This window comes from Sarcophilus harrisii, chromosome 5 (genome assembly GCF_902635505.1).
Source record: "Sarcophilus harrisii chromosome 5, mSarHar1.11, whole genome shotgun sequence".
In the NCBI taxonomy this organism is placed as follows: Eukaryota; Metazoa; Chordata; class Mammalia; order Dasyuromorphia; family Dasyuridae; genus Sarcophilus; species Sarcophilus harrisii.
Window position 1 is genome coordinate 254,409,939 of NC_045430.1, and position 19,224 is coordinate 254,429,162.

The 19,224-nt window shown below is 40.5% G+C and overlaps 1 protein-coding gene across 2 annotated transcripts in view; it reads left to right on the top strand.

Annotated features, from left to right (window-relative positions):
• Window positions 1-19,224, top strand: part of PLCL2 (phospholipase C like 2) — a 211,649-nt gene that overhangs the window by 161,716 nt on the left and 30,709 nt on the right. For both annotated transcript variants that reach the window (XM_031940317.1, XM_031940318.1), the window contains exon 5: window positions 8,880-8,955. In XM_031940317.1, the coding sequence (XP_031796177.1) occupies window positions 8,880-8,955 (76 nt within the window). The remainder of the gene's footprint in view (window positions 1-8,879; window positions 8,956-19,224) is intronic.

Genomic DNA, 19,224 nt, shown 5'->3' on the forward strand with positions numbered 1-19,224 from the left:
AAACCAAAGCTCTAAATTACTAAATTAATCTGGAACGCATGTTCTTGTTTTTAATAGTAACAATAACTCTATTTCAATATAACTGGCTTCCTTTGTAATGCTTTGTCTTTTGTTTTATGCATTTAACATCATGATTCCGAGTGGTCCATAGGCTTTGCTAGATTATCAAAGTATGATGAGGGCTCCCATGATCCCCAAAAGATTCCTTGATGTAGTTCAGCTTCTTGGCTTTACAGATGAATGGAGTCACACGGTAAATAGCAGGGGGTAAATAGGGTCTCTGACAATGGTCAAAGTCCAACACCCTCATACTTGAAATGAGGAAAATAAAAGCTAGTTAACTTGACCAAGGCCATATAGTAAGTTAATGATAGACCCAGGGCTTATAAGCTCTCAAAGTCTTTTCTTTGTCTTCCTTCTCCCTGATAGCTTTTGTCGCTGAAACACTCCCTATTCAAAATCCCTTCCTGTGGCTCATATCAAAATTCCCCTACCCTCTAACTGCTCCCTCATCAATCTTCTGCCTTCTCCTTAGCATGTGAGTTCTATGCAAGATCCGGTTCTTACATCTTCTATGTTTACGGTGCTATTTTCTCTTCCTCAGATGCCTTTCTTTTCATGGCTTTAATTAGGAAATCTGTATGGATGACTCAAATCTCTCTCAGGAACTCTGGTTCCAAATCTCTAATGACATTGTGAATTTCCACTTGGATGGCCTCCTGTCCCCTCCAACTGAACATTTCTCAAACAACTTGTCTCGCTCCTATTTTCCATCTCTTTCTTCCCCATAACCTGGATTGTTTTCCTCACTCTCCTGTTGCTGTGAGTGGAATCAACATTTCTCTACCCACTCATTCTTTAATCCAATAGACTCTTGACTAGTCATCTTTTGTTGAATCTCTTCCCAATTCCTCATGTTAAATGTCACCAGATTAATTTTATTAAAATATCACTCTGGTTTGTATTCTTCCCCTGCTCAAAAAAAGACCAGTAACTCCCCACTACTCCTTAGCTTGGCATTCAAGGCCCTCTAAAATTTGGCCCTAGACTCCTCAATAAAAATTTAGAAAAAAACAATATAAATTCATTAATTTAATTTGTAAATATTAGTCGTATTTTTCCTAACAAATTGGAGAGTCATAACTGCATCATCATTTTCTAGAAAAGACAAATAATGCTTTCCCCATATAAATTATTTACCCATTTTTTCATCATTTTCCCATTTTTTTCATTATTTGTATAGTAAAACTATGAAGGCAAGATTAAAATTTCATGAAGAAACTAGGACAATATTTCCCTGGAAATGACAATTTTATAAGTGCTGAGGGTTAAGGAGGGAGAGAGGAAAAGGCCATGAATGTAAACATTGATGGGACATTGAAAACTTAGGGAAAGACTTTTCCAAATTGAAATTTGTAATGTGGGACTCCCCAGTTCTTGGACCTCCACTCTCTTCTGCACCCCTTGGATAGCAGGATGACTAGCAATCATCCCTAATCTGAGGGATCTTACAGTAACATACAGCTAAAGCTGCCTACACCTTTGGGGAATCCTGCTTCCACACATTAAAATAGCATTTGTAAACTTTTTTCCCTTTTCACTGTTTTAAGAGACTTTACTGTTCTCAGAGATCTGCTTCTGGGGCTTGGTACCTCCTTGAAGTCTCCCAGACCTCCACTTAGAGACACACTGTCCGTCAGTTACTGTATAAGGGACTCTTCACCCCAGAAATAGAGACATTGTGAACAGCCCAGAAAAGAATCCTTTTATTTAAGAATCTCGCAGATGAAAGCTTCAGTGTTTGGATATTCCTCAGGGGCTTTGTGTCCCAGGACTGGCATTTGGAAATTGATTTTCTGTATAGATGTACACATTGCATAGTATAGAAAGAAAGGAGGGCCCACAATCTCCCCAGAAAATTGAGCAGCATGGGTAGCCTTTCTCGCCATCACTGAACAAAGTGAACCTTAGGATCACACTGAATTTTTTTGTTCCTTTCTTCTAATGATATAAAACTTCTTTTATGTGGGCATTTAAATTTCTCTGCTAAAAATCCTGCAAAATTAGTCTTGGCTTAAGCAGACTTTCCTGGGATCCTCCCTGATCCTCAACTGAGACCTTGAAATCCACCCACTGACATGGAAGTTGTCTGATCCCAGAATTGTTCTTCATTTAAAAACATTGGTTTATAAATGTATATAAAATGTACATAATGTATATGTATAACATACATAATAATGTATAATGTAAATATCTATAATATATATATATATATATGATTATATATGTATGTAAAATGCTCTGAAATTGGCTAAGTGGTTCAAAGATATGGACTAGAAGAGTCTTCTGATTTTTAAATTTCTTTTTGGCTTGCCCACCCAGCCAACTGGCTATACACTAGGAAATTCCAATGCCCCCTTGAAAGACATAAAAAATTATTTTAACAGTTTGAGGACCTCGGCCCATCAAAACAAGGCAAATGGCAGTGGACCATGACTGAAATTGTAGGGAGCTATTGAGTTACTTGGGAGTTTACGTGATTTGCTCAGGTTTACAAAGCTAATAAGGTTTAGGATAGGAGATTTGAAATCAGTCCCTTGACTCCAAATCCATCAAGATAATTAATAGGATTTAGAAAAGAATAAAGGACTGAAAGAGACAAATCGAAAATTTTACATCTGGAAATGAGAGTTCAGAATAAATGTTTTAAGAAACGTTTATTTTTTGTATAGAGAGACGTGGTAAGGCATTTTCAATTTAAAAATACTAAGAACTTTGTGGAATTGCTTCTCATCTTTGTGTTCATGACCTCAAATATTCTGATGAAAATGGAAAAAATGTAAATAATTTCCAAACATCCTGATGTTTGCCACTGTGTGAATATGACCAATTTCTAGCAACTGTTGCTGCTGATTTGGCTACATATGCAGTTTGCCTACCTAAAATGATCTCCCACATTTTCCTGGTCCTCTGATTGTTGAAACTTGACTCAGAACAGTGACCCATAAAGTAAATACATATCCTGCTCGTTCTTCCAAACAAGGAGCAGCCCATCCAATGCCAGATGCTTGGCTGTAAAAGGGAGATGAGGAATGACTTGGTCTGTTTTCTCAAATTTGATCAGATTTTATATTAAAATAAACAAATATCTATATGGGAAAGGAAGAATGAAATTGTCTTTCAGAGCCAAAGACCAGCAGGGAGTTAACCTACATATAGGGTTTTGAACTTGCTGAATAAAACATCCAGGGTTTTTGAGCTTGAATAGACCATCATTAGAAGGGGATAAAGTATTAAAGTTAGAGTAATGAAACAAGGATTCAAATCCTGCCTCTGAAGCTTATGAATTCAATAAGTTACTTAACTAATAAACACCAGAAATCCTGTAGGATTTATCTGATAAGTAATAGAAAGTTAAAGATGAGCTGTGACCAGCAATGGCAAAGGGAATTTCCATGGACTTAAAATCTCAGATTTTTGAAACATTAAAGAATAGCCAAGTTAGTTCATAGTATTATAAGCAAACCTCTTATTAAAGCTATCTTTTCATACTTGGAAAACTTTGTTTTCCTTAATGCTCCACTTGTCAAAAATAAAACTAAATAACATGTGATCAAGTGGGGAGGTCCCTGGCTCCAAATCCCAACTTCCCCACTCCATATTGGTCAGCACATTTCCTCATTGGGCCTCTTGTTTCCTGATCTGGAAAGAGAAAGAAGCTGGGCTTCATCAATTAAATTCCTTCTCTGTAGCAGGAATTGTGCTAGGTATAACTGAAAAAAGGGAAATTCAAGGAGCCATGTTGGAAAGCTCTGATCATTGAGGAGCCAACTGGGGGGAGGTAAGGAGAGAACCCAGAAATTCCCTCACATCCAGGCCAGTGGGCATTCACATTCTAAAGAATAAAGTCAAAGGGAAATCTACAGAAATATAATTATTCTGTTTCCCTTGACTACATTATTTATAAAAATGGAAGTTTGATTTCTCGTTGCATCGAAGTCCAGAGCTGCTTCTGACAACACAACCTGTTAATTGATGTAAGATTTTTTTCTGCTAGTTTAAATAAAATTGAAACAAGATGTTTTGTATTTGTGTCTCTTCCCCACTCTTCCAGCTTCTCATTTCTGTATTCCAACCAATGATGTTCATGAATTGACCTTCTGGTTTATTTTAATTACCTAGTTTATTTTTGTTGTTGTTTAACACAATTCCAGAAGTTGAGATGTCCCAGGCCTCCACACTAACACATAGTCCATTGGGATGATGCTAGGCTCGGGAATGAAGGCAAATCGTGGTATCTTTGGGTAGATTGGGTCAGGGCCTGGCACCAGGGAACAGTCTTTGCAGAACCTTTGTATATGGAGGCACCAGAACCCATCCTGTAAGAGGGTATGTGTTCTTGAGTCTGGGAAACTTCCCTCTGCTTATAAACACTCTTCTCTTGAACTGTGGTCGTATTTGCTGTGAAAATAGAGCGCACAAAGAAACGGCAAGATTACACAAGAAGGTCTGTTTCCAATTGCTTATTTATCTCTCTGGACATTCTCTTTGGCCCGGTCCAGCTTCCTTGGACTAGTTTTACTAAACGAAAAAAGCCATCATTGCCAGGGGGTGAATGTTATTGAAACCAAAGCAGCTACAAGCTCTGAAAGCTAAAGAATTTGAGGCAGGAACCACTTAATGGTTCTCTTCTTACCTAAAAATGAGATTCTAAGTGACTTTTTTAAAAACAAAACTGGCTGATAGAAAACAAGATATTTAGACTCCTCGCCTCACAGAATTCCTTCCTTCCTTCAAAGCCCAGCTCAGGTGCCAGCTTCTGCACAAGGCCCATTGTGGTCCTACCTATAATCGGTACTCTTCCTCTTTTAGATCAGGGCGATGGATAGGGCACCCACCCTGGGGGCAGTAGGACCTGAATTCAAATTCAGCCACAGACACTAGCTGGGTAACCCTGGGCAGTCACTTCACCTAGTTTGTCTCAGTTTCCTCCTCTGTAAAATGAGCTGGAGAAGGAGATGGTCAGTCACCCCAGCATCTTTGCCGAGAAAACCCCAGATGGGGTCCCATAGAATCAGATGCTACTGAGCAACAACCCTTTTTTTTTTTATTAAAGCTTTTTATTTTCAAAACACATGCATGGATAATTCCTCAACATTCATGTCACAAAACTTTGTGTTCTAAATTTTTTCCCTCCCCTCTCCTAGATGGCAATCTAATATCTAATAATTTAATATATGTTAACTATGTTAAAATATGTTAACTATGATATATGCATATATATTTATACAATTATCTTGCTGCACAAGAAAAATCAGATCAAAAAGGGAAAAAATGAGCAAGAAAAAAAATGCAAGTGAATAACAATGAAAAAGTGAAAATGCTATGTTGTGACCCACACTCGGTTCCCACAATCCTCTCTCTGGGGGTATTTGTGAGCAACAGCTCTTTTGAAGTCATCTTTTATGCTTACTATACTCAGACTTTGTCTCACATGCAAATGGGCTTTCTGTGCTCCCTCACTCCACGAGGCCGGGGGCTATTGTGTTTTTGTCTTGGTACCTGGTGTCTAGCATCATGATGCATATAATAGATTATTTAACAAGCATTTTAAAGAATTAGATTGAATTAATGGAGGCAAGTGTGAGGTAGCTAATAGATTCCTGCTTAGCTCAGGAATAGGATCAGAGAGGCAGGCAATGGAAGGGGCCATGGAGGCCGCTGGTCGCACCAGTTCTCAGGGCTGGCTCCCATCTGCAGTGCTTCAGGAAATCACCTTTGGACAATAATGCCAATAATAAAACACCATGTTTAACTCTGTGGAGGAGCACAGTGGGGATGAAGGCGTGGACGGTAACCCGGCCTTTAGTCCCCAAAGACAAAGGCGCATTCCCCAGCTTGCAACGTGCTCCATGGGGCAGGAGCCAAACACAGAGACTTCTCAGTGAATGCCCTAGATTGGGCGATGCATTTTTTCAGGTTCCTATCTTAGTTATTTTTTTGGCTTCTTATCCCAGAAGGCTTTTCTAAGTAAGACCAAGATCAGCAGAGGGAAGGTCAGGAACAGTCGATAGCTCTTTCTAGATGATGTGGACAGAGAGACTGTGTCTTCTGGAGAGTGGGAAGGGGGAAAGAGGTTGTGATTGGGTTAAGGATGCAAAAAAAATTTCCAGAGCCCTTTAAAAAGGGGAAGAGAACAAGTATTTGTTAATTCCCACGTGCCAGGCACTGCACTAAGTTCTTTACAAAGAGTATCTTATTTGGACCAGCAGTTGGCAGCTGTCCTGGATGTGGTCACCTTGCCCACCATAACCTTTCTCAGATTTCTCCTCAGTGACCAACACCCAGAAGGTACTTAATAATTTGGTTCAATAAGTATTTATTAAATCTCTAGTGAGTAAGAAATACAAAGTGTTTGCACTCAGAAGGCTGTCAGTGGGCCAATGGGTCCATAGATAATTAAATACTAAAAGTAATTTTAAAAGGAAGGGTTGTAAGAAGAAGAAAAGACAAGTCCTGAGAAAGGCTCTCTTCAGTAGCTATTATTACTGTTGTTGTGGCCATGAGGAGCCCCCAGGCTGAGCTTGGAGGGAGCTGGGAGCTCCCAGAGGCAAAGGTGCAGAAGCAGGGCCCGGTGGAAGCCTCTGCAGCCGCACAGATGGGGAGGGTGACCCCCCTGAGAGTCTGTTATTGGGTTACTTGGGCTGGGCCGTACACGACCAAAGATGGGACCTGGTGCTGTGGGGTTTTGGTTGCCAGGCTGAAAGGAGCTCGGTCTAAGTCTACAGGAGCTGAGGGGTAATTCTGCCACGCTGGGAGTGCTCTGAATCCCAGAGTCGTGGGATGACCCTGCCAGGAGACAAGTGTGTTCCTTGGCATCCATCCCAGCGAGCCCCACTTGGCCTGGTTGGGGCCTTCCAAACCTGCGAGAGATTTGGGGTGTGATTGTGACTTAATGAGAAAGTCTCCAGATTTGTTCTAAATGATCTCATTCTTATTCTTCTCGTTTCCGTCCCATCATTGCTCGCTAATACGCCATGCCGCAGATTAGGATGCTCTAATTTCACAGGAAATTAACCAGAATCTAAAATGCCCATTTGAAAACATGAAATTCAGAAAATTAAAAGTCTCTTCCTTGGGATTCTGACTCTGAAACTCCTGTCACGGCCTCCTGAACGTGACGAGCTCCTAGTCAGTGTTGACAACTGACTCATTGACAAATGATAGTGACTGGAACACTGGATGGAGTGTTGGATTCAAGATGACTTGAGTTCCAACCCTGACTTACAAGTACTTATTTGCTATGTGCTCCTGGGAAAGTCACTTAACTTTTTTTCAATCTCAGGTTCCTCATCTGTAAAATGGGGATAATAATGCACTCATCTCACAGCATGTTGTGACGATATGTTGTAAAATGCTCAGCAGACATTAAAATGCTACATAAATGCTAGAAATTTTTATTTTAGGCTGAAGATCTCATGTCCTTTTTGAAAGGGTCCAATTTGATCCAACAAATCCCTATTAAGTGTTTACTATGTACTGGTCTAGGAAGTGAATATACAAGGACAAAAAGGAAGCAGCCCCATCCTCAATGAGTTGATATTCTTCTGGAGGATTTAAAGAGATCAGTATAAGCAGGAAGGGGCAGCTAGGTGAGGCAGTGAATAGTCAGGAAGATCTGGATTCAACTACTAGTTATATGACCCTGGGCCAGGCACTTAACCCTGCTTGCCTCAGTTTCCTCATCTGTAAAATAAAACTGGAGAAGGAAATGCCAGACTATTCCAGGATCTGCCAAGGAATCCCTAAATGGTGTCTGCAAGAGTCAGACTTCATTGAAAAACGACTGAACAGCAACACAGCAAAGAGAATGAGGGTTCTTCTGCGGGACCATGAGGTGTGAGGAACAAATGAACCCATTCAAACGTTTCCAATCATTTGGGTTGTTTGTATTGGCGTTGAGAATGGGGAAGGTAATAAGTAAAAAGACCAGTTAAAGTGCATTTTGCATATGATTTCAGAGCCAGGAATTCAGCTAGCCTTCACACTGGTTTTCATGAAGACTTTTTTTCTTATGATAATAAGATAACATGTTGCATTGTCCTGGACCCACTGACTCAGTCTGGTTCCTTCCTCCTCATCCATCTTGTTAAAACAAGCCAGTGAGTGAGTGCCCTTTGGAACAACAATCACATCTTTGTATTTCAAGACTCTTTAAAAATAATTTTCATAATTATGATTATATTATATATATGTAATTATATATAAAAATAATTTTAACTTTTTTTAACCATTTTGAGTTCCATCGAATCATTGATAGGATGCATTTAGATCACATTTTAAAAAGCTCGTACTATTCATGACAACGGCCTTAGAAGCTTGGGGTCTTTCATCCTTGGTTTAAATCATCAATAGAGCATGTTCAGTTTTCAATAAAGGCCATTTACTGAAGTGTGTGAAATGCATAGGTGTTAGGTCTAAAGGCCGACACTGTTGTCACCATGAATGATTTAAGGATGCTTTTAATCTCCCATCCTCAGCCATGCAAACTTATCTGTAGCTTTGCCAGCTCAGACACTCAACTCAATCCTCCTTTACTGACTCAAGTTTCAAGTTCAAGGTTGTATTGCCTGAACTCTAGCTGAGGACATTATTAGCACCTGTAATCACAGGAAAAACAGTGGGCATCTCTCCACAGGGACCCAACAGTCTCTGACTGTATCAGCTCTCTCAAAGGAGAGCACAAACCTTAATCTAGGACTGACATTTTAGATCAAAAGCCTCATGTAATATTTTTGCAAGTGAAAATGTATCAGGGGCTTATACTATAGTAGCCTGTTATTAGCGTTAATCATTCTCTCTGGATATTCCCCATACAGATGATTCAGACCATCAAGACTTTAATTGAAAATGCCGATTCTGTCTACGAGAAGATTGTACAGTGTCAGAAGGCGGGTAAGTGACAATTTGCTTCTGTTTCTTAAAATAATAATAAAAATAAGGTTGTGGCCACTGTCCTGCGCATCGTTCAGAATTCTGCCATTTCCTATAGAAAATTCAGATTTAAAAAAGGAAACTTTGCAACTATATATAAGAGAAGAAGAATCCTTTCCTCTCCAAGTTGATGTTGGCGAATCTTGAACTCGTGATCCAGGATTTCCCCGTACATATTAAGGAGGGCAGGGCTCGGACAGCTTGGCAGTGAATGGCCAAGACAAGATAGTATATTAAGAATTGAGCAGCATTTGAACTCACTGCAGCCTTTACCAAGATTTGGAAGTTTTGAACACTGCACTTCAAGTGCTGACATGATGAATATTGAGACTTCATTCTCATTCTTTTTTGCGGATCTGGAAGACACATGTATACTGATAAATAAATATGATTTCACTCTCTCATACCACAAACACACCTACCCAATTTCCATATTGTAAAAATTGGAAGGGGCAGGGGAAGTTGAGGAAGTTTACTTAATCCAGGAAAAACAAAAAGAATATTGTAGGATTCTCTTTGCATTTTAAATTTTGCTCTAGGTGTCAGCTTTTAAGATTCAGTTCAATCAAAGGGACAGTCAGTTAGCATTGATCACCTACTGTGTGCTGAGCTTGGTGTATTGCTGGAGTTGGGGAGTTCTGAGCTGCAATTGGATGTCTTCACAGAGTCTGGTCCAGATGTGGGAGCCTTCAGGGAGTGGAGGATGCTTAAGGAGGAAGGTCCTGCCCAAGTAGGAAAAACAGGACAGGTTTAAAGCTCCTGCAACAATCCTTCCAGGGAATGGCTCGCGAATGGCTCTCCACAGAACATCCAGTCTCAAAATAAGAACAAAAATGAAACAAGGTTTTGTCGCAACTCAATATTATCTGGTAAAGCACTTAGCACAGTGCCTGGTCCCTCATAGGTGCTCTATAATCACTAGCTGGTATTAACTACAATAATAATAATTATTATTATCAACTGAGGATTTAGAGCTATAAGAGAGACCTTTGTTGTTCAGTCATTCAGTCACATCTGACTCTTTGTGGCCTCATGGATTTATCCACAGGGTTTTCTTGGTAAAGATACTGGCACAGTTTTGCCATTTCCTTCTCCAATGTGTCCCCATTTTGCAGATAAGGAAACTAAGGCAAATGGGATCATACAGCTAGTAAAACCATATTTGAACTCAGGTCCTCTTTATTCCAAGACCTACCTAGTTGCCGCTTAAGGGACCTTTGTGGTGTTGTTGTGGTTGAGTAGTTTTAATCACATTCAATTCTCTGTGACTTTTTTGGGGGGAGGAGGGATTTCTTGGCAAAAATACTGGAGTGGTTGCCATTTCCTTCTCCAGCTCATTTTATAGATGAGGAAACTGAGGTAAACAGAATGAAGTAATTTGCCCAGAGTCAAACGGCTAGTAAGTGTCTGAGGCTGGGTTTGAACTCAGAGCCCACTGCCCTATCTCCTGAGCCTTCTTGCTGCCTCCTAGGAGATGGTAGCTGTTTTACAATATGAATGAGGTTCCTGTGGAGGAGGAAGATCCCTCTTCCTTGGAGATTTTTAAACAAAGATGGAATACCCACAAGTCAATCCCTTGGCTGGGCCAGATTGCCCCTGAGGTCCGTTTTGGTTCTGTAAGTCAATAGCTGTATGATTTCGTGATATTCTTCTGTCTTCATTTATCACGGATCCTGCATTGTCCTTGGGGAGGCCTTTCTATTGCAGGTGTTGGTACCCAAGGCTGTAGGTTACCAGCAGTTTGGATCTCTGAACCTTCCCAGTATATCTTGGGATTTACTGGCTAGATTTCTTCCTTAAGGACTATTCCTTGAACCCAAACCAATCTGATTCTCATTGACTGGCCACCAATAGATCCCAGGCCAAACACTATAAGTCATTATTTGGGTCCTGATTGGCTAGAATTGAATGTAAATAGCAATCATTTCTGCTCTGGCCAGAAATTGTGAAGGTTTTCCCTGCCCAGATCTATCTGTCCATCCATCCATCCATCCATCCATTCATTCATGTATGTATTTATTATTATTTATTTAGTTTCTTATTTATTCATTCATTCACTCATTTATCTGTTTATCTGTTAAAAAAGGAAATTATTTGCTAGATTGCTACTCATTTTGTGGGTGCATTAGTCAAACTGAGACCTTTTGAAGCCCTTAACTTAAAAAGTTCCACATCTGCCACTGTATCTCCAGTCATCCTGATCTGTCTCTGGCCACTAGACTCAGATGGCTCTGGAAGGGAAGGTGAGGCAGGTGACCTTGCCCAGCCCACCTCACTTAAATCCCATTCACTTCCACATCACGGTGTCACTCCCTGATGTCTTGGTCCTCCTGGAGACAACGATAACAACAGCATTGCCAGGATCCTTGGGGCTTTCTGGCTGGGTGGGGGATTAAGGAACCGCCACAGAGATCAGAAAGACTCTCTGGGTTTCACAGTTGCTGCTGGGGCCTAGCCACCCACACAGCCCTTCTGTTCTCCGGAGCATTTATTTTAAAGTCTCTTGATCTTTTGTTTCTTGTGCTTATAGTTACAGGCAAAGGCTGATAGTCATTAGTCATATCAAGAAATGCTAATTTGTGTCAGAAAAAAAAAGCTGGTTCAGAAGGGATTTGCACCAGATTCTTATTTTGATAGGTAACTGTAATTCTATCAGCAAAGCTTTAATCTGGAAACTACAGTGACGGAAATGCAGAGCACCCTAGGAGAGAGGATTATTTTTAGGTTCCTTTTTAACTTTTAAAATCTGATTCATCTCTGGCTTCCACAGAGGTTCCAGAGGTTGAGATTCAAGGCTGAGCAAGTTGGTCCTCGAGGACCCCAAAACTAACATGTAGTCGGAGCAGGGGTAACCACAAAGTAATTGGTCTTTAGCAGTGGTAATATTGATGCTATTAGACAAGCTTCTTGGGAGCAAGCACTGGGTTTCTTTGTATCCCTATGGCTTAGCTCTCAATAAGTATTTGTTGCTGTGACTGGGTATAAATTCAGAGGTGAATTAAGTGAGAGGCAGCATGGTGGCAGGGTATTCTGGAAGGAGTACTCCTTTGGGAGTTAAAGGTTCTGAGTTCAAACCCTTCTACCTGGAAACCCAATCTTTTAGCTTTTGGGACCTTAGGCTCTCATCTCTAAAACGAGAGAGTTGGACTCCATGGCCTCCTTCTACCTCTAAATCTGTGGCACTATGCTGAGGTAAGGTCGCTCCTGGACAGGGATGTGCTGATAAATGTTTAACAACTCTCTCAGTGTCGAGGGAAATATAAGTAGGATGCACTTTTAAGTTTCGTCTGCCTTATTAACATTTTCTGCATTGCTTTCTTAAATCAAAGCCATCAGTAAAACAATAAATCAAGCCCTGATTTGTACCATTTGCCAGTACTCAAGGTGGAAATGTCCACATATAAATAGAACAATTGTCTCCTGCCAGCCTGTTGAAACTGGCTCCAACAGGCTCCTGGGGATATAGAAACACAAGCCAGGAGACTGGGGATTCCAGATGGAGACACGGAGGGCAGAAAGGAAGAAGGTTGGGTTGAGTCGTGATAGAATATTTTATTGCATCTCTGTTATCAACCCCATAGTGCCCAGCACTGTGTTTTACATCTGGGTTGACAGTAAGGGTAGATTTGGGAAGGGAACTAGTGGGTAAATTCTAATATGAACATGAGCCAAAACAAACCAAATGATAATGAATTTTTACTCCCTACTTGTCTAATAGGTATCTAATTTGTACCCCCAGTAATCAGGCAATCAACATTATTTATTTGTTTTTATATTTGTTATATATATATATATATTATATATATTATATTTATTTATACATAATATATAGATGTTTTGTGTTCATATTTATTATGTTATATATAAATATAAATAAATAAAATAAAGTTAGGTAAATAAATATATTTATTAAGCCAGGCACTGTACTAATACAGATCATTATAAGAAAGTAGCTTGTGTATTTGAGATGGCCGGGCTAAGTGATTTCTGCCAGGAGACTGCCACGGTATTATCACTCCATGATATGCTATGTATGGAATCCTGCCAGTGCACTATAATACAGCATGAAATGTAGGAAAAAATAACTTCAAAGGGTATCGCTCTCAGGAGTCCGTCAGATTCACTAAGTTTGTCTAGAGTCAGGACTGAAAATTCTTTTTGGGCCAAATTCAGGTTTAGATAACTGGGAAGTGCCAATGGGACCAGAGTTGTCCATCCTGTAGAAAAGTGAAGACTATGGGATTGTACCTAGCAAACTTGGGCTTGGAGATATGGATTGGGGAATTACGTGTATAGAAATAGTGTCGCTCCCTTTGGATTGTAGGGCAGGCCCAGACTTCCCGGTTATTAATTGTGTCCCCAGCACTTTGCACCAGGTAAGCGCTAATAAATGCTCATTGGAGTGGATGATAATGGGAGCTAACATTTACACAGCACTTTAAGGTTTCCGAGACACTTTACCAATGTTTCCTTATTCGTTCCTTAAACATCCCTGGAGTCAGCTCTCCGAGCGTTCACTCACCGAGGCCTTCCATCAGTGGAGGACCTTTGGGGCCGGCCGTTCCATTGCGGGATGGAGCACAGTCCTGGGCCTGACCACGAAAGTGCAGAGAAAGCTGCCCAGTACCTCTCCCACCCTTCGCTCCTAGTCCTGAGCTCTGGCCATCTGGTTTAATAATGAGAAGATCACGCTTGGGAATGCCGGGAGGGGAAAAAGCCCAATTTTAAAGAGCTCCAGAGGGAGAAGCATAAAGTCCTGACCATTCATTGAAGGCTTGTCATTGAAAGAATGGAGAAAATAGGACACAGGAAGATTAAATTCAATTCCGTCTTTATTCCTTTTTTAATCCTCTTGCTGTCCCCCTTTATTCCCATACATGTTGTAGATACGAGCCCCTTCTTCCTACCTGTCTGCTCGGAGGTCTTTCCCTGCTTTCAATCTACAGTCCTATTATCTTGGATCTGTTTTGTTAAAGAACTTTTGGGTTTCCAGAAGGCTTAAGCACAGGTGATTTGGAAGAAGGTCTAGGAGAAGAAAGGGCCACTTTCTGCTAATCTACCAAAGCTGGTACTGGGGAATTGGATAATTTCTGGACTCCACCTCATCCATCCAGGTTCAACTGATTTGTTTGAGAGATCTAGATTAGCTATTTGGGTGCATATGAAGCAGGATTTAACAGCTCAAAACCAATCTTAAAATAATCTGGCCTTTGTGGGTGCCAAAATTGCTTTGGAAGCCAGCCAAGAAAGAGATTTGAGCTATAAGAAAAAAAAATAATTAGGCACTTTCCTATTTTCTTTAGAATTATGGTAGTAAAGCCCACACAATAGCCCACCCAAACTCTACACGATTTGTTCATCTTGACAAAAATGTGTAGGATTCAAAGGTAGCATATTTTAATAGATGTTACACGGGCATCTGTTCTGCAGCAAAGCCTGCTCTTGTAGAGACTTCCATATAGTTGTTTTTGTTTTTTAAATTTGGAGTAGGGTCGAATTTTCATATATTCAGCATTCTTTAAGATCTGTTCATATTCACCATTTGCAAGGCTTTCCAGTTTATATTTTGTGTCTATTTTTGCATCTATGAAGTGTGTGACAAGTGAGATTTTTTAGAAAGGCGAAGGAAATTTTTCACTAGGGAAAAAAAAATGACTTCACATGTATCGAAGTATGAAGCCAGTATGTCTCCTTCCTGAGATATATTAGGAACTCAGCTCCTAATAGAAAAATTTTGGGAAGAGTTTATATGTATAACATATGTTATATGATACATATTTATGCACGTGCATAAATATGTTATTATATGATATATATTATATATAAAATCAACATAGATATAGATATTTATATATATTCACACACACATATATATGTATGTATGTATTTAGACTTCACAGAACAAATCCCAATGAAAATGTTTGGAAGGTCATTTTTGTTCTGTTTGGCAAGACTAAATAATTTTAGTTCAAAGACAGAAAGAGGGGTAAAATGCGGTTCTGATTGGGTCTTGTTTCTTTGGGAGCAAAGGTCTCTTTCTCCCATCTTTGCCAATCACAATAGGTGACACTTTAAAATAGTGTCTGGCTTTCCATGCCCAGTGCCAGCCTCTGGTTTCTCATGGGACGCAGAGTACCTCGGAGCAGTAAAAGTATCAGCCATCAGCCAGGGTTCTGAGTACTTCCCGGTACATTCCCTTACAGCTGGTCTCAATTGTAAATAGACTCCAAGTATACTCAGTGACTGCTAATGTGCCTTGTTAATTTAATTATGTCATTTTGAAAAATTTGTAGCTACTCAGCAGTGATCAATTTTCATAAAACTTAATATTTCTTTCATAAGCTCACAAACAGACTTGAATTAATGTCATTAATTTTAAACCCTTATCCCACTCACCTCCTCCAAAAGAAAGACCTTAAGGCATTGTTTAAAGGACATGGTCTTTCTCAATAATTTAGAAAGCATATATAACAAAAACACACATCTACAAAAGGAGACTCGAGTGGTTTAGATTCTCAGACTCAGTGGGAAGTGGTCACCTTCCAAATCAATAGGGTGATTTTTAAATTTTAGTGAAGTGCTTTCATTTGAACAGATCTCGTTTAGAAATTTAAATGATCTGCCTGGCATCCCTCCCCAATGCTTGGCTTTTTATATTTAGCTTTAAGTGGGTAGCAGGTGGGTTTTTCAGGACAAGTCTGAACTTTAAGGTTGAAGAGAAGCCCTTCCTGGGAAGAGAGATCTAAAGCTGGAGTGGACCTCAGAACCAGCAAGTCCAACCCCCTTCATTCTACACATGGAAGTAAGAGCTTCCTGATTACATAGTCACCAGCAAGTCAGGATCTCCTCTGCAAAATGAGGAGAGGAATAATTGGAGGCTGTAACTAGCATTCATTAAGCACCTACTGTGTGCCAGGCACTGAGGCTACAAAAATAAATAAATAAATAAGCCACCCTTAAGGAGCTTGCAGTCTATTAATGGAAGTGTGGTGAGGAGGAAAGGAGATTGGAATTTCTTTGCTAAAGCATCTTGAGCAGAGGACATGAACTTCAGCTTTTCTTTTTCCTCTCAGCTCTGCCATGCAGGGGTGGGCACTCAGGCAGATTCAAACCCAGGACTTCTAGACGGAATTTGCACTTTCTCTCAGGCTGCCTCCCAATATGATCAGAAAAGCATGTAATTATTTCCGTTAAACAATTAACTTCAAGGCAACCAGTTATCAGCGTCTGAAAATTACACATGTGGAGGCAAATCATCTTAATATTTAGAAGTTATTAATATAGAAACAAACAGCAAAAGATTTCGGTGGGAGGGAGATAACAATTCCCGCCTCGGCATTTGCCGAGTTTCTATTATTGAACTAGAGGCTTTGGGAGCGTCTGGCTGCCATCTTTAAGCACCACATGAAAAACTGATTGCTTTATTGCCCACGCTCCCCATTCCTTTCTGTATCCCCAAGCAAGAGTTTCCAAAACAGTGTCCCCAGGAAGCACTAATTCAGCCTGTCCTGTGTGCAGGACTTGTGTGTGCAAAGGGTGAGGGCTATCAATAAGAGCAGAAACAGAAGCCGTTGCTGCCCTCAGAGAGCTTCTACTTTAAGGGGAGTCCTTTTGATCTCCAGAACTCTGGGACTTCTTGCTTCTGGTCTCTTCCCTTCTGTGTTCCAGGCCATCTGGCCCACTATGGACAGCTTGGCAGACAGAAGCCCCCGGTTCAAATGTGTCCTCTTAATGAAACTACCTGGGACAGGTTTGGACAAATCACTTAAGTGCCTTCAATTCCTGCAGCTGGAGTAGATTAGTTAGCCTCTGGGGTCCCTTCCAGGTCTGGGCCTACAATCCCATGATCTCCTATGTGTCCAGCTACAGTGAGACACTTCATTTCTTGTTCATTTTAGAGATGAACAGAATGGATCACTCAGCATTGAAAGTAGGATTTGAATCCAGGACCTCCTGACTCCAAATCACTCTTTTACCTCAAACTTTCTCTCTCTCTCTCTCTCTCTCTCTCTCTCTCTCTCTCTCTCTCTCTCTCTCTCTCTCTCTCTCTCTCTCTGTCTCCCCCCAGGTACCTTATCAATCTATTGCATGTGATTTGTGTGTATATATGCACATATACATACATACATTTTTTCCTCTGATAATGAAATATAAGTTCCATGAGGGCAAGAACTACTTCACTTGATTTTGTACATCTGGCACTGTAGTACATACTTAAACCCTTATTGGTTGTTTGAATTATTCTCCCTGCAGAGGCTGCTCTGTAATTGTATTCTAAAAGAGCATCATAGTTTAGATGGCTTTCTCATATTATTATTTATTTTTCCATAACAGTTTTGGTCACATGTCAGTAACATTAATTTTAAATCATTTAGCAAATATTTATCTAGCACCCACCATGTGCAAAAGCAGGGTGCTTGGTAGATTCTGGGTGAGACCCAGAGTATAAATAAGATAAATTCTCTGCCCTCAATGAATTTATTTTTCTCTGTGTGTGATGAATCCAATTAACTGAGATATTATTATAAAGTAATAGATCACAAGCTCATGAGGTCGGAGGGAGGAATGGAGGGATCGGAGAAGGCCTGATGGATGAAGTGTCATGGTGGGTGAGCTTCAGAAGATGGAGAGGAATTCAGTAATCCAATCCAAGAAATGGAAAGGAAGGTATTCCAGACATAGGGAGCAGTGTGTACAAAAACATGGGAGAATTGTATGTTGTGTCTGGAGGATGAGTAGGTATGTTCCACTGGAGGAGAGCATCCATGGAGGCGAGTGATGAGAAATGAAACTGGAAAGATTGGGGGCTTTTCTGATCTCACCCAGTGGTCACTAGGGAACCTGGATAGGATTTTGGGAGTGACATGAATCTGTATATAAGGAACATTTGTCTGGCAGTACAGTGGTGAAGTGAAAGGAGAAACAGGAATTCTTCCCATTGTTGCCAGTGAATTGTTCAGTCACATCCGAGTCTTTGTGATCCTATGGACTATTTATATAGTGGGCCAGGTCCTCCTGTCCTTCACTATTTCTTTCTCAAGTTCAGGTTCATTGTTTCCATGACACCATTTATCCATTTCATTCTCTGCCATCCTCTTTTTCTTCAATCTTTCCCAACATCAGGGTCCTTTTTCATGAGTTCTATCTTCTCATGATTTGGCCAGAGTATTTACGTTTCAGCTTCAGCATTTGACTTCCTGGTGAATAGCCTGAATTAATTTCTTTAGGAATTAGGAATTTCTTTAGGAATATTTGGGATGAGACAATTGTGACAGTTTATACTGATAGGAATAAAGATGTGTAATAATATCATGGCAGATGCAAAAAGAGCTGGGAATGGATTCAGTGATATTGGGTCTATAAAATCAATAGAACTTGTAAACTCATTGGCTATGAAAGGGAAGGAAGGATGGATTGTCGTGTTGAAAGAAATGTGCTTCCTTAACAAAAGCCAATATATCGTCAAGAAAACACAGGAGATTATTTGGCTAGCCCAGGTTTTAAGGTACCAGATCTCCAAGTCCATAGCTCAGAATTCTAAAATACCTATTATTTTACATACTGAAGTCTGAATATTGCCCATTGTTCAGATCCGTATTTCTGAAGACATGAGTGCTGCTCTATATGTCCGAAGTGAGCTAGAAATAAAGAGGTGGGGCACCAAAACTCATGAAAATGGAGTCCACTTTATTGTTCAGTCTTTTTTTCTTTCCCTGAGGCAATTGGGGTTAAGTGACTTGTCCAGGGTCACACAGCTAGGAAATGTTAAGTGTCTGAGGCCAGATTTGAACTCCGGTCCTCCTGACTTCAGGGCTGGTGCTCTATCCACTGTGCCACCCAGCTGCCCCCTTATTGCTCAGTCTTAAACACTTAAATGGTATGTAAGTGTATATGGTAAATATACCATATGCTCACATAACGAGGTTATATGGCACACGTGCGACTCAGGATTATCTCTGTTCCACAGCTGCACTATGTGGCGATTCCTCCCTGATGTCTCTGGTTTGTCAGGTAGCCCTAGTCACTCTTATCAGATTTATGGTTCCAGGCACATCCTGTTATTGCAGATGCACGTACATATTTGTGCTAGCCTCTGGGAGTAAATAAGGGTCACGGAGAAGTGACCCAAGCATGTCCGCAATACCAGTAGGGCCAGAGGGCAATGCCGTGACCTTCCTGCAGTCACTGCTTGTGATCCTCAGCACCCCACGATGCTTAGCAGAGAGATCC